General features: G+C 37.7%; 1 protein-coding gene across 2 annotated transcripts; it reads left to right on the top strand.

Annotated features, from left to right (window-relative positions):
- The first annotated feature begins 1,990 nt into the window (after window positions 1–1,990).
- Window positions 1,991–11,661, top strand: LOC114370813 (DExH-box ATP-dependent RNA helicase DExH1-like). Of its 2 annotated transcripts, XM_028328201.1 has the most exons (16): window positions 1,991–2,359; window positions 2,751–2,896; window positions 4,712–4,811; window positions 4,899–5,111; window positions 5,234–5,329; window positions 5,634–5,909; window positions 6,604–6,807; window positions 6,907–7,059; window positions 7,553–7,645; window positions 8,170–8,384; window positions 9,151–9,310; window positions 9,530–9,803; window positions 9,894–10,086; window positions 10,193–10,379; window positions 10,546–10,914; window positions 11,128–11,661. In XM_028328201.1, the coding sequence occupies exons 1-16, from the start codon at window positions 2,063–2,065 to the stop codon at window positions 11,242–11,244; spliced, it is 3,093 nt and encodes a 1,030-aa protein (XP_028184002.1). In that variant the 5' UTR covers window positions 1,991–2,062; the 3' UTR covers window positions 11,245–11,661. The 2 variants fall into 2 exon arrangements, with proteins under 2 accessions (XP_028184002.1, XP_028184003.1); XM_028328202.1 differs by lacking the exon at window positions 1,991–2,359 and having other exon boundaries at window positions 2,766–2,896; window positions 4,708–4,811.
- The last annotated feature ends 5,121 nt before the right edge of the window (window positions 11,662–16,782 follow it).

Raw genomic sequence — 16,782 nt, 5'->3', positions numbered from 1 at the left:
GCACACAACCGATGATGCACCCTAAGGAACACAATCTAATAGCATTTCTCATTACAAGGTCACCATCTGTAATAACAGAACTAGGATGTGTTTCTTTCATTGCTTTTAGAAATTGTTCTAAAAGCCACACATATATTTCCTCAATCTCATTGGTAACCAAAGCAATAACAAACATTGTGGTGTTATTGTGATGATTAACACCCGAAAAAACAACTATATGACAATTGTATTTATTCTTCCTATAATTTACATTGAACGCTAAAACATCTCCAAAAATAACATAATTCATTCGACTCTCCACATCACACCAAAATAGGTGTTGCAATCTCTTTTCAACATCTACATTATAAGCAACAACCATTATAGGATCTTTTAAACACAATTGGCGAAAGTAGTTCAAAGCCTTATTAACATTTGATGATTGTTCTCACCTTTGTTTGCAAAAATGGTTATAGATATCTTTTCCAACATATCCCACCTTATTATAACCCCCGAAAGTTTGGGCCAATGAGACATATATGTGCGGTGGTCTAATGTCAACTTTCCTATAATTTTCAATTTGCATAATATATGTTGCACTAATTTTCCTATGACCTGGAAGCAGTCCACAATCTTGCTCATTCAACAACTTATGCTTATGACGACCACTAAAGACAAAGACATACCAACGCCCAGTCAACTCATTCACATGAACACAAATATATGCCTTACATCCACATCGAGTGAAATTCTTATGTTCATACTTCCTTTTTCGTGGACTCGATCATTTGTCTTGTCTATAACCTTCCCTTGAACAAACATATATTTGTTGCAACATCTCCCCCTTCTTGTTTATGAGAGATGACTTTTTCAAATAGAAAATTCATTGGCTCGTGCATACCACTTATAAAATTCATAAGCAACATCAAGATCAACAAAATTTAGCCTTGCAATATCCTCAATAGAAAAAAAAATTAATTACTACTCCAAAATATCAAAAGTACCATTAATCATCAAAGGATTCATCATTTCTTTCTACAACATATTCTACATCGTCTTCCAAAACAGTTTCATCATAACCCTCTTCATCCGAAACCTCATTGTCGCAACCTTCTTCATCATCTAACTCATAATCATCCAAAACATCATTCTCAAAACATTCATTATCATCTAGCCCCTCCTCCAAAAACAACACATCTTCTACATCTTGCTTACCAAACCCATCATCCTCCAAAAAATCATCCTCTATATCAACCTCCTCAAATTTCCCATCATTTGAATTATCTCTTATTTAATGTTCTTCCTTTTATATATGCATAGATTAACAAATTATTGATGATATTAAACAAATTAAACAACCAAAAAAGTAAAAAAAGAATAAACTTTCCACATTCAAAATTTCCTTTAAAAACACTAAAATTACACAATTAGATCTAGCATGGGAAATCCATTCAATATACAACTTCATCGTTAATGAAACAATATGTATATTGCTGATGAACATAACAAGTGCAATCAATCACTACGAAAATCATTTGAAAACATTAATTATGAACCGAGAGATGAGAGGTGTGTATACATTAAGTGAAAAACGAAGGCGATGGTACAAACAAAATAGAAGGTGCAAACAAGACAATAGTGTAAAACTTGATATCAAACTCCTAGCCTCCCACTGGGATTCTTCTCGTATGTGCTGTTCGAATGAGAGACATAAAAATAACTATGACGATAAGGGGATGAATTTCGAATGTTAGAGCACAAATTAAATGAAAAAAAATCAAATTGTCAATTTGGGACAATTACTTTTGGGCGGCCACTACTATAACATTTAGGGGAACGAGTAAATATATGTATGCACACATGTCGTCCAGATAAGTTACATGTGGTATTTATTTTATTACAAATATATCATCGAATGAACCCAAAATACACCATTGGATTAAGGACAACTAAATCAGACGGCACATCTAAGTTTCACATCCATCAAACTCAATTTCTCCTTCGCACGCTAGAGATTGGCACCCCCACACGTTGCAACTCGCACTCGTGTATGTGCTTCCACTTCCCGCGGTCCCTCCTATAAATGCCTCGCTGCCTCTTCCGCCCTACTTTCTACACCGCCCACCATCGCCTCACTCTCACCTTCCTACACCCGCCCGCATCCAAACTTTTCCCCACAGACCTTCGAATCTCCTCCCCCGTCATGGCCTACCGCCCCAACTACCAGGGAGGCGGCCGCAGGGGTGCCTCCTCCTCCGCCGGTCGCGGCGGAGGACGCCGTGGAGGCGGCGGAGGACGCGGCGGCGGCGGAGGACGCGGCGAGCAGAGGTGGTGGGACCCTGTCTGGCGCGCCGAGCGCCTGAGGCAACAACAAGCGGAGGTAAATTCAAATGCAAAGTTCAAAACAAAATAAATAATTTAAATTTTGTCAATGTACATAGCTTATTATTAGTAGTAGTAGTAGAAGTAGTAATTTCTTTTGGCAAAAAAACTTAGATATAGTTCTTTAGTTGCTTCTGGATGTGTTGTTCTTCAATTAGAATTGAAGTTTCACTTGTATAATCCTTTAACGCGAACTTTTATTATGTGGATTATCGAGATGAAACTCTAATTCTGATAGGAGAATGACACAAGGAAACTATTTAAGTTTTTTTCTTTCTTTCGTGTGTTTGATAATGTGCACTGCCACTGCATGTTCTGTGGTGACTTTGGTTGATATTTTGATTCTTTTTGTTACAATATTTTGAATAATTTTATAAATTTTTTTGCAGAAGGAGGTGTTGGATGAGAATGAGTGGTGGGATAAGATAGAGAAGATGAAGAGAGGAGGGGAGCAGGAGATGGTGATTAAGCGTAACTTTAGTATTGCAGACCAGAAAACCCTAGCTGATATGGCCTATCAGCATGAGCTCTACTTGTATGTTCACTAAATACTTTTAACTGCTTCATCATTCAACTAGATAGTTAGTTAGGACTATGCTTCCAATTGTATATATGATGTTTTACCATATTTTCCTCGGTTTGGAGGGAGAGAAACAAGAAGGTGCAATCATTGATAAGAAAAGGAAAATGGTGCATGGACACCTGTCCTATTATTTACATATTGAGAGATATAGAGATAGAAGAGAGAAAAGAGGATATATAATAGGTGATATGATGTGACAAAAAGAGAGATAGAGAAATTAAGAGTGTCAACTAGGTTCATGTATCATTACTGATAAGAAAATCAATGGTTGATTGGGATTATGACTGCATACATGCACACGTAAGACAAACTATATTTTTAATTTGTTGTTATTTCCTCATGTGCCTTGTGGGAAAAAAGTTGTTTTTTGTGAATTGTGATTCATCATTTTCCTTGTGAAAGAACTCTTCACTGTGCCAAATTTATTTGTTGTCCTAATATGATGTTTTTTCTTTTTCCGAATATCACTTGAAACAAAGTTTAGTTTGTTTTTTCTATCGGTTTCCCTTTTCTTTGGCTAATGTTTGATTCCGCTTTGCAAAGTGTTTGGTTGTAGTTTGCTTTGATTTTGCATTAGTGCTGATGTGTGAATTAGGGGTGTTCAAGTTTAGGTCTTTTTGAGGATTAGGCTTGAACCAAACCATACTGCACATTCTGTGAATTAGCCAAGTCATGAGTTCACACAATGCCATTTGGCACGGTGAAAAACCAAAGTTTCAGAAATATTATTAAGTCTAAGATTTTCCTTGATGATGTCCTCCAACATCCTTTTCGATATCCCTCCTTTTTCTGGGGCTAAAAATCATTCAATCTACTCTTTTAACTAGCGCCTCTTGTGGCCTTCTTTGTACATTGCCAAACCACCTTAGCCAATTTTGTCATCTTATCCTCAATGGGTGCTACACCAATCTTCTCTTGTATAGGTAATGCCATTCCATATTCTATCTTTTCTTGTATGAACACACATCCATCTGTCAATTGTGTTAACATGACAGTATATATTAGATAACAATCTAAATTTCTTTTGCTATGATTTACACTCAACAATAAATCAAAAACAACAAAGTTCTGTACAGATCACATCAATTAACAACAATATGAATCATAGATTTTTAGTTTCTCAAGTTGCAGATTTTCTTTATACAGTTTCAGCTGTAGCAACTTAGATAAACAAACATTAAAATAAAGGTCCTGTTTATGTGATAATTGGTTGGAAAGGTCAGTGAAATGAACTGGTGTGGAAATTGAGGATGGTGATTATAGGCTAAAATGCATGTAAAAGTGGCCTGGCTGGGATTTGACACTGGGATCAAGTAGTCCACAAAAGGACTTGGTGCCACTAGCTCTTGGGTAAATATATTATATTTAAATATAAACTATTGGCTAGATTTTTCCTCCCTAACTGTGGTATGGACATTCTTTTGTTGCTGTAATGTGCACTGAACCAAATGGAACAGCAAACATTGTTTGGCTTGGATTTGTTTCAATGCTGTACTTGGTCTGGGCAATGTTTTGACTAACCTAAGTTTTATATTGTTCTTCTGCTAGCAGTATTATGTTATCTAGAAGTAGGGGCTGGGCAACTGCAATGAGTAACATAACTTTCTAAATTCCTAACTGCAATTGAATTTGTGGAAATAATCATTTCTGGCATAGAATATGCTACATACTGCGCATAGATTAGCAGTACTCATGAACATGTTGAGCTTAATCTGATTTTTTATAACTAACATCTTAATGGTTTTATTTGTACTTGGGCAAAGAAAGCCATGCTTATAGTAAGGGGAAGGTTCTCGTCATTAGCAAGGTTCCATTGCCTGATTATCGTGCAGATCTTGATGAGCGTCATGGATCAACACAGAAGGAGGTGGAGTATATCTATCCTATTTCAATGTTTGATTACTTATTTCTTGCCGCATGTAGAAATGTGGTAACTATTTTAAGTTTTCGGCAGATTAAAATGTCCACAGACATTGAGAGAAGAGTAGGAAATCTTTTGAATAGCTCACAATCAACGGGGGCAGCACCATCTAGTTTGCCTTCTGTATCAGCTGACCTTGGACATAAACAATCTGCAGCCACTATAAAATCTGTTTCTTCACGACAGGCTGATTCTTCTAAGGAGAAACTTAGTGTTGCACTCAAGGAAGGGCAAGAACTTGTACAGGTACCTAAGTATTTGTCAGTAATTTTACCATAATCTGATATCATCTGTTTGCATCATTTGTGCCAATTACTTGACTGCTTTATTTTAAACTTACATCAGGATGGGATATTATTTATGTGCAGGCAAGTGATAGTTTGAAGGAAATGAAATCATTTAGGGAGAAGCTTCCTGCATTTAAAATGAAGTCTGAGTTTCTGAAAGCTGTTCAAGAAAATCAGGTGGGCAGATATTTCTATCTATTGTGACTAAAGTGGCTTATTTATCATAGTTTATTGACTTGATTCATAATAAGTTTGTAAAAAATAATATCTATAGATCTTCATGGAAGTAAGAAAGGGCAAACTTTATTGCTAGATCTATGGGTGGAGTCCATTGTGAATATGGATGATATATTGTCTGTTTGGACTTCTTTTCCTACATTGTTTATGACTGTTTCTGAATTATCATCAATTGCAATCATTATTGGTTATAGTTATATCTTTGATTTTGCAACAGCGTAAAATTTGGCTTGTGTTTGCACAGGTATTAGTAGTTTCAGGAGAGACGGGCTGTGGTAAAACAACACAGTTGCCACAATTCATTCTAGAAGAAGAAATATCGTGTTTGCGCGGAGCTGATTGCAACATAATTTGTACTCAGCCTCGTCGAGTATCTGCAATTTCTGTTGCAGCTCGAATATCTGCTGAAAGAGGTGAGAGTCTCGGAGAAGCAGTTGGATACCAAATCCGTCTTGAATCAAAACGTTCTGCAGAAACACGCCTTCTTTTCTGCACCACTGGTGTATTACTTCGGCAGTTGGTAATATTAGATTCCTCTCAAACTGAAAGTCTCCTGTTTTTTAGACTCCAGTTCCTGTCTAAACTTGTTTATGTTTCGGTCTTTCTTCTATTGCCACTCATTGGTATTTGTCTGAGGTTTTGATGTTCCCTATGCTATTTTTCCTAAGTTTTTTCTTTGGCACAGGGGGAGAAAAAGGGGGGTCAGGGGAGGTTGCTTGTCTCATACATATAGTAAATATAAAACCATTTATGAGCCATCTTCTAATAGCGTATGCTTTTGAATTTTGTGAGAGTTGGTGATGACGTGGTATAATGGTCAGAAAATTGTTTCTTGTCCCCAATATTCCAAATAAAAGAAAAATGAATTTCAATATAAGGTTAGTTTGTGCTGTTTTTAGTCCTAAATGCTCGTGTGATCAGATGTGTTTGATATAAATTTATAAAACTAAATGTGAGCCTTCACCTAGTTTATGTTTTTGGGACTGTTTCTGCTTGCAGATTGTCACTGGTGCTTGTATTGAACATAAAATTCATACTGTGAGGAGAGGATAGAATAGTTAGGTGATTACAAGATTGGTCCATAACTTAATTTCTATTTTTAATTGGAAAGAGGAAAAATATATAGTTGAGAATTTTGTATCCGTATATGAAATTTTCTTATATTCTTCCTAGCAACTAGTGGCCTTGTTTTTATTGTCTTTGTTGTTAAATAGGTACAAGACCCAGACTTGATAGGTGTTAGTCATTTGCTGGTGGACGAAATTCATGAAAGAGGCATGAATGAAGACTTTTTAATTATAATTTTACGTGACCTTCTTCCAAGGCGTCCAGATTTGCGTCTCATTCTGATGAGTGCCACCATTAATGCTGATATGTTCTCTAAATACTTTGCCAATGCCCCAACAATGCACATACCGGTATGAATTATTTTATATTTCACATTATCAATTTAAATTTGTGGATTTCAATGCAAATAAAGTATTTCTGTTTTTTAATTATATTTGGACATGTGTCAGGGATTTACTTACCCTGTGGCAGAGCACTTCCTAGAAGATGTGTTGGAGAAAACTCGATACAGCATCAAGTCAGATTTTGACAATTTTGAGGGGAATTCAAGGAGAAGGAAACAACAGGATTCAAAGAAGGATCCTTTGACTGAAATGTTTGAGGCATGTATATTTGACCCATCAATTCATGTCTTTAAAATCTTATAAATGTCAAATTTGTTGAACTACAAGCAGTTCCTAATTGTTGTTGAAAGCCAGTTGGCAACTTCCCAAGAGATTCTTCCTGTTAATATCGAGGGATGAAATTTGACAACTGACAATTTGCTTCAATTGGTCGATGTTAGTTGGGTCATATTCTTGTTTTGGGATGTACTTCTTTGATGTCTTGTTGGCAGTTAATTATAATGCCCCCTTTCCTATGTAATGCATCTCTCATCATTCTAATGAAAAATTTATCAAAAAGAAAAAAAAACAACTAAAACTTGATGAAAATTTGTCTAGAATTTAGGGGCCTAATCTTCCTGGCAAATTAAACATTTACTTGTCTTTTAAATTAGTGATATGTGCTACCTGCTTCTGTTACTAATTGGCTCACCTCTTCCTATTGTCACTTAATGTATATAAAATGCTCATACATCTCTCTTTGTTGTTTCAGGATATTGATGTAGATACTAATTACAAAAATTACAGCTTGGGTGTTAGAAAATCTCTTGAAGCTTGGTCAGGCTCGCAGATTGATTTGGGTTTGGTATGTGTATGCACTTTATTTTGGCAGATTAATCTGTATTTCATAAATTTAATTTATCTGCTAGTGTAAAAGTTTGTTGAAACAGGAAGCATTTGGGAGAATTGTGTTGTATAGTTCATCTTATTTATACAATAAGTTTCTTATGTATAATTGTATACTTATTTTCAACAATTGTGTTGCAGGAGCTGAGAAGGCCTAACTTCAGAGATAATTAACAGCTATTAACTACAATCATATGCTACAGTTGACTGATCTTCTAAAATGTGCTAATGAATCTAGATTAGTATTCTAACAATCTTCTACTTGACTTCCCTCTTGCCAATGAATTGTGCATTCAGTGACAGTGTTCTCTGTTGCTAATGTTGCCTTATTTTTCCGTACATACGTGGCTGTATGTCTTTACTGAAATTTCATGAATTTGTTTAGTCAGTTAGCTCAATATTTTCCTGATTACTGTTCCTCATGATGATTCAAATCCTTTTTGAAGTGTGCCTGTTTCATTTTAGTTACTATGATGTTTTCAGGTAGAGGCAACAATTGAGTATATATGTCGGAATGAAGCTGGTGGAGCAATTCTTGTATTTCTCACTGGCTGGGATGAAATTTCTAAGCTGCTTGACAAACTAAAAGGAAATAACTTAGTTGGAGACTCTAGCAAGTTTTTAATCCTTCCTTTACATGGCTCAATGCCTACTGTCAACCAATGTGAAATATTTGACCGTCCTCCCCCTAACAAGAGGCAAGTGTGTTTCATTTGCCAATTTCATCATTGATGGTTTGTTTTGGAAATATGTTTGGAGAAGTTTATGTCTTTATGAGTAGAAAGTTGACAAGCTCTATATATAAATGGGATAAAGAATAAAGATTGAGCCAGAACTCAAATCCAACATGTTGGACCTGGATTGGGGATCTGGTGAATGGAAACTAGTTGATCTAGTTTACTTGGTTTTATTTTCGGGGATTTTCCCTGTATAAACTGTGTACCATTGCTAACTTACTAACATTCCAAAGTAGCTTAGCAAGTTAGCATCCAGTACAAAGCATTTTTTTTTTTTTTTGTTTTCATAAAAAAGGCCAAGGTTGGCAAGGAATTTAAATTGTCTTTGAAATATATTAATTTGGAGAAAGGCTGCAATAGATGCTGAATACTTTTGTTCATTAGTGATAATTTGCAGAATTTAACAGTTGTCAGATGGTGTGTCTGTTCTTTTTTTTTAAAAATAATCACGAAAATTAGCTATTCAATAACCACTTATTAATTGGAGCCAGGAGCTAAGTCCATTTTAGGTGCCCTGCATAGTCTAAACTCTTGAAAACCTAACTTCTTATAACGGTCTTTCTTCTACTTGTGTCGCGGTTTACTGTATTGACCGTGTCAAGTGACTTTTTGCTTTATTCTAATATATATCAGATGATCAGTAAAGATGAGGGGTATTTTGCTCATATATATTTGATTTTCTCATCATTTTAGCATCTATGTTTTGATTGTTATTTTTCTGTTGTAGAAAAATTGTGCTAGCAACAAATATTGCTGAGAGTAGCATCACCATAGATGACGTTGTGTATGTCATAGACTGTGGCAAAGCAAAGGAGACCAGCTATGATGCTCTAAATAAGCTTGCTTGCTTGTTGCCATCGTGGATTTCAAAGGCTTCAGCTCATCAGGTATTGAAGTTGAACATGGTTTTTCACAACATGAGGTTTATTGCTTTTATTAAACATGTGACTCTTCAGAAGCTGAGCTTTCTGTTACTGCCGAATCCCTTAGTTGCCAAACATTGTGTTTGACTCTAATCCCCCTGCTCCCCTCCCTTCCCCATTTTCTAAGATAAAAGACAGAGAGTAACATGCATTTTACTCCCACTAATGAATATACTTTTTCAGAGACGTGGTCGTGCTGGTCGAGTGCAACCTGGAGTTTGCTATAGGTTGTATCCAAAACTGATCCATGATGCAATGCCTCAATATCAGTTAGCTGAAATCCTCCGAACACCTTTGCAAGAGTTGTGCCTTCATATTAAAAGTTTGCAGCTTGGGACTGTAGGATCATTTTTAGAAAAGGCACTTCAGCCACCAGATCCTTTAGCTGTTAAGAATGCTATTGAACTTCTCAAAACAATTGGGGCGTTAGATGAACAGGAGGAGCTCACTCCACTGGGTATATTATGCTGAATATGTTTGTCTCCTTAAGCTATTGAGTTTAGATTTTTGGATGTTATCTGAGGCTGAGCTAATTTGATACTTGCAGGTCGGCATCTTTGTAACATACCTTTGGACCCAAATATAGGGAAGATGCTTCTCATGGGCTCTATATTTCAGTGCCTAAATCCTGCCTTAACTATTGCTGCTGCTCTTGCATACCGCAACCCATTTGTCTTACCCATAAACAGAAAAGAGGAAGCCGATGCAGCAAAACAATCTTTTGCAGGTGATTCTTGCAGGTTAGTTGTTGATATTCAAGAAAATGTTCCTTCCCTGGTGGTGTTCATTCAAATTTTACTGCATTGATCAAGCTAGTGCTCAATTATAAATATATTTTCATTTCAGTGATCACTTAGCCCTTCTCAAAGCTTTTGAAGGATGGAAGGAGGCAAAGCGAAGTGGGAACGAAAAACAATTTGGTTGGGATAATTTCCTATCCCTTGCAACCTTGCGGTTGATTGACGATATGAGAATGCAGTTTCTCAATTTATTATCTGACATCGGATTTGTTGACAAGTCCAGGGGTGCTACTGTAAGCCCCTAGCCCCAATTGCTTTTCTTTTCAACAGAAAAAATACTTCCCATCTTTCCCCCAATTTAGTTTCCCTCTCTTCTGAAAGTAAAAGCAAGTATAGCTTATGGCTAAATTCTGAATAAGTACTAGGAGAGTAGTTATGAAGCATAATTTGTCTTTGCAGGCTTACAACCAGTATAGTCATGATTTGGAGATGGTTTGTGCAATTCTTTGTGCTGGGCTCTACCCTAACGTTGTGCAGTGCAAAAGAAGAGGAAAACGGACAGCATTCTACACTAAAGAAGTAGGGAAGGTTGACATCCATCCGGCTTCTGTTAATGCTGGGGTTCATCTCTTCCCTCTTCCCTACATGGTGTATAGTGAAAAGGTGAAAACAACCAGCATCTATATTAGAGACTCTACCAACATTTCAGATTATGCCCTACTTCTGTTTGGTGGTAATCTTGTCCCTAGCAAAAGTGGTGAGGGCATTGACATGCTTGGAGGTTACCTTCATTTCTCTGCTTCAAAAAGTGTCATTGAGTTAATAAGGGTAATGTTCCCTCTGTCCTTTCCCAGCAAACCTATGCTTTGTCTTTATAACTTGTTTTAAAGGATGTGGCTCCTTCAAAGCGAGGAAGTGCACTCACAATTGTTAAACATGACGAAATCAAACTCTAAAGTGCACTCCCCTCACTTTAGAAGAGCCTAATCCTGTTTTAAGCCATGCATGAGCCTAACAATGTCATGGTAATGGGACATGCAGAAATTGCGTGGGGAGCTTGACAAGCTTCTGAACAGAAAAATTGAAGAACCAGGATTTGATGTTTCGTCTGAAGGAAAGGGAGTGGTTGCTGCTGCTGTTGAATTGCTGCACAGTTAAGTCATGAGATAATTTCTTTTTTTCCAGGGCTAACATCATGTTGGTCTGAGTCCTGGCATTCATTAGATATTATAATTAGCATAATTTTGGTAGCAGTTTTTATTGATTGCTAGCAATAGTATTTTTCTGGAATGTGTATGTGCAATATCTGATTTCTTTGGTTAAAAAGGAGATAGTGTTTTGATAAGGAAAGGAGACAAGGTCATGATCGAATTTCACAGTGGATTCTTCTGCTTGAAGGAACACTGTAGCCTTGGGCTAGATATAGCAATATTTGACTCAGCATGCAGTAGTTATATTTCTTTCACTAGAATAGATTATACTTCTGCATCATTCTGCATCAACTGGCCCATGATTAGGAGAAACTTTCAACAACTTTATATCAAATAAATTATGCTGAAACTTTACAATATCAAACCAGGTTGTAACCTTGGCTTATGTATTTTTTTTAAAGATATTAATAATTTTTAAGACTTTAAAAGTTAATTAATACTGTTAATTTTTGTCAAATATTATTATGATATTTTTTATGTAGTATATTTCCCCTCCATCTCAGATTTTTTATTATATAGTCTCTTGTACATTAAAATAAATTGTGTTCATTAAAATTTATATATTCATGAAATGAGGTAAATCTTTTTCCCCCTTAAAATTTGTGTAAATTACGTGTGAAAGTCTGAAAGAATAATGTTCTCAACAAATTATAAATTATAAGTAAGCTAATTACGTGATACAGTCAAATGTAGCAAAAGAATGCTATTTCAATCTCTGTTGTATTACAAGTACTAGAAAAGTAAAAACTGATCATTTAATTAAGAATCTTGTAATGTCACAATTGAGGCACAACTTGTTCTTTGATTTTTTATTAATAATATTGTCTTTACTTTGCTTAACCAAAAAATTTACATTATATTAAAAAAAATCAATTATAAATCATATATTCTAACTTTAAATTTTAGCATTTTTTAAGAATTTTAATTTATCTCTTAAATTTACACTGCCAGTTAATTAAATATCATCTTTGGTTTGACTTTTAAATTACTTATTAAAAAGTCAATAAATTTACTCATTGAATAAATGGAGTTCTCATTGGTTTTCTCGTTAGGCTTTATGTTTTTCAGATTACTCAGATGATATCTTCCTAAACCGTAAGTTTTTGTGATTTGAGATAGGTTCTCTCTTGTGTGTAAGTAGTTTTTTTTCCAATTTCTTGTGTGGGCTTTTGGAATTTTGTATAGGGTATGGAGTCTTTTGAAGGTTAGAATCAATGGTTGATACTATTTGTGCAATTCTTGTAAAGAATTAGAAATAATAGTAAAAATCTCAACTGTTAGCTACGGACTGGATTAAGCTCTCAATGGTAGAGAATGAATCAGTCTAAATTTTTGTGCAAGATTCTCTATCTCTAACTCTAAAGTCAATTAGAGATTTAATAAAAACAAGGTGTTAGATTCTTGTCCAACAAAAAAATTGTCCTTGAAGTTTCACTTGTCATGATAAAACATAAATGTCACTGAAAAGAGAGAGTAGCCAGCATGAGAGAGAGAATGAGAGAGAGAGAACGAGAGATAGAGAGAGAATGAGAGACAGAGAGAACGAGTCAGAGAGTGCGAGAGAAACACTGAGAGAGACTCAGTCAGGGATCGAGAGTGGATAACTGTGAGGAACCGAAAGAGAGAGAGACAGCGTGGATGGCAGCACCCGACGGAGGGCCTCGGACAACACTATGGCGGACAGCGACAACGAAGGACTGGACAACAACGCAACCACTATCAAGTAAACTGGCGTGACAGACCTGACGTCATGACATTTTACTTCACTAGATTTCCGGAGGACACATCGGAGAAGGAGCTGTGGTACCATTTCAAGCAGATGGGGGACGTGAGGGAAATTTTCATCCCTAAACACCGAAACAAAGAAGGAAGGAGGTATGGGTTCGTGAGATACAAAGGAGTCTCAAACGCGAGCTACATGGAAAGAAAATTAGATAACATGATCGTTGGGGGCTTCAAATTGCACTTGAACATCCCAAAGTATGGGAGAGGAAAGGAGGAAAAAGAACTAACCGCAGCCAAACAAAGGGGGCATAAGGAGGGTGATAATCCGAGGTGCAACGTGGCAGCAGAGCAAAACACAAAGAGATCGTATGCGGAGGTTGTCATTTCACACGCAGAGAACAAGGAAAGAAGAAGCGGTACCTCCTCCTTGACGACGACACATGGGAGAACCCATTCTTCCATCACACTTGAGATTTCGGAGGAGACGAAGAAAAGATATGCAGATACCTGGGTAGGAAGACTGAAGAGACAACAGGTGTTCGAACGAGTTGAGGACGAACTCTCGTGGACCCTTGGCTCAGAAGTATCGCCGAAATACCTTGGAGATGACTTGGTTCTCCTTATCGGGCTCTCTGATACAAAGGCCCAAGACTTGATTAAGGAAGAAACCAATCATGGCACATCTGCGTTTTACGGCTTGGAGAAATGGAACCCGAAGACCAAACCAGACATCAGGTTGATTTGAGTGCAATGCTGGGGTATCCCCTTAGTGGCATGGAGTACTGATCAACTGCGCAAAATAGTGGCTGAAGTGGGCGATTTGGTCAAAGTTGACGACAATTTCGAAGACATGCAAAGGCTTGATAGAGCTCGGGTTCTGGTCAGAACCCCATGGACGCCGACAGTAGAGCACATAGTCATAGCCCATATAGATGGCGACGCCCACAAAATTTCAATCGTAGAGGAGAATTGCAACGCGGGGATAGTATGCACAAGGCACCATCAGAGTGTTTGGGGGTCATCGGAGGAAATCCTTTCCAACAGTGATGACACCGGCACCTTGCAATCGTGGCCGATCGATAATTCACTGCCTTCTACCACCTTCGTAATGCACGGTGACAACACATTCTGGCAAAGCTTGGTAAAATCCAATGGTCAAACCGGTACCTGTAGCCCATTGGGTATTACTCGTAGTAGAAAGAAACGTGGTCTGTGTAAAGCTATTAGCCACTCAGGAGCTGAAAAAGGAAAGGAGATAAACCTTGAAGAATGCAACCCAACTTTACCAGTAGCAGAGTACGAGGAATTGGAAAGTCAACTTGCAGGGGCAGAAGGACAGTTTACGCAAAAAGGGGAAGATATCCCACAACGTTTTCTGGCCAACACAGGGGAGAACCAAAAAGGGGAGCCAGATGCCTTGGACCAAGGACTTGTGGGGGAGAATTTTCAAAAACATAGCAACGGGCCTCTAGAGGAGTTTTTAAATAAGTCACGTGACACCACTGTGGACTTATTTGGGCCTAATCCTAATATGGGCCTTCATAGACCTACAACCCCAACGAACCAACAAATTAACCAGCAGAAAAAAACCTGTAAGTGCTCTGCAGGTATACTCCCGAAAAAAGGGGTGTTCAAAGAAATGGGCTCAGGATAGGGGGAAACAGATCAATCCAAAGACACTGGACTTTGCAGAAAAACCCAGTAACCACAAGCACAATGCTGCCTCATGTGGTTCGGACGAAGTTTTGGAGTCTCCAAAACAGCATAACTTCCATCAAAGCCCTTCCCCTTCAAGTATCCTCAATATAAATGACATGGAGGTTAAGGATGATGCTTATAGGAACTTAGCCAAGGAATTGGGAGTTTCTTTCGCAGATGATAAAAGCAATGGTGCAAAGTTGATGACTGATATGGACAACACTGAAAATCCTCCAAAATCAGCAGCTGTGTTGGGAAATGAAGACAATGCCTCATGAATATTTTGTCTTATAACTCTAGAGGGCTGGGGAGTGGTGTCAAATTGGTCAGCCATAAGAAAATTGACCATGGCAAACAACATCGACGTTCTCTGCATTCAAGAAATCAAAAAGGAATCTGTTGATGCAAAATTATGTCAGTACCTGTGGGGTGACAACAGTGCTTCTTGGGAGTGTCTTCCTTCTTCCAATACTGCTGGAGGACTATTATGCATTTGGAATAATGGATCATTCTTGGTTGATAGGCGGGTGCTGGGGAGAGGTTTCATAATGCTGGAAGGTACGTGGATTAAAGAGGATAAGAGGGTTTTTATTATCAATGTATACGCTCCCTGTGAACTTCAAGGGAAGAGGGAGCAGTGGGCTGAGTTACTGCAGTTGAAATCATCCTATCAAGAAGGCCTTTGGTGTGCCTTGGGGGATTTCAACTCCATAAGGCATCGACAGGAGAGGCTCAGTTCATCTCAGACAGGGGGTACATCATCCAACATATCTGAATTTAACTCCTGGATTTTAGATATGGCTCTAGAGGAGGTTAGGTCTGTTGGGAGAAGATTCACATGGTGTAAACCTAATGGCAGCGTCATGAGCAAATTGGACAGGTTCTTACTCTCTGATGAGTGGTTGTCCCAATGGCCAGATTCTACCCAATTTGTGTTGGAAAGGAATTTCTCTGACCATTGCCCTATCCTTCTGAAGGCTAGAACCATTGATTGGGGGCCTAAACCTCTCAGAATTATGGACTGGTGGCTAAAGGATAAAGGGTTCCAGAATTTGGTGAAACTTGAATGGGGTAATTATCACCCTTAGGGATGGGGGGGGGGGGGGGTTAGTTCTGAAACAGAAAATCAAGTTCATCAAACAGAGAATAAGGCAGTGGAGTATATCTCAGGGTCATATCAGTACTAGAAAAGTCCTTAACCTAAAGAGGGACCTGAATGCTTTGGAGGATGGTCTCTCCAACAGAATTTTATCTCAAGATGAAGTCAAAATTAAGAAATCACTCCAGGAACAACTCTGGAATGCAGCCTATGCAGTTGAATCTATGTTGAGACAAAAGGCTAGAGTGAGGTGGTTAAAAGAAGGGGACAACAACTCCAATTATTTCCACAGATTGATCAACCATAGAAGGAGACTGATCGAGGCCGTACCCGAATCAAATAAACATGAAAATGCAGTAACTAGGAAGTGATCCTAGGTCGTTTCCCAACGAGCAATGACAAACCAAATGTTCATAATATACTTGCACAGTAACAGTAACGATTGGGGGGGGGGGTTGTTTGTTTTGTGATTAAAGAGCAGAACAAGTAAACTGGAATATGAAACTACTAATATTAAAAACGGGTTGTTTCCTCTGATTCAGAAGCCATTCACTTATCCTGGGTTATGGAGAATTCGTCCCTAACAGTCAACCACTTAATCCAACCCTATTTCAATTTACTAAGCGAAAATCAACTTAGGGTTGTCAATACGTGATTAGGCACCATATACACCAGTTAGCCCTTCGTCCATTAAGCATGAACGCAAGTTAGGCTCAGAGGCAATTAATCGAACATGAAGCGTGCACTGATTAATGTTCACGAATTTGGGATAACTAGTGAAGGGAAAACTGCCAGGAAACCACATTACAAACAAAACCTCAAAGAGAGTTGGGCTTTGTCCTCAAAAGGAAACAACACCAGAAAAACTAGCCTTCCATAGATTCAAACAGGAAACGCAAATGAAACATGAAGCAGAAATGTAAATGAACAGAAACGTAAATGAACAGAAATGTAAATGAGACA

The sequence above is a fragment of the Glycine soja genome, chromosome 10 (genome assembly GCF_004193775.1).
Source record: "Glycine soja cultivar W05 chromosome 10, ASM419377v2, whole genome shotgun sequence".
Lineage (NCBI taxonomy): Eukaryota > Viridiplantae > Streptophyta > Magnoliopsida > Fabales > Fabaceae > Glycine > Glycine soja.
Note: the sequence above shows the minus strand (reverse complement) of the source record. Positions and strands in the feature narration are given on the sequence as shown.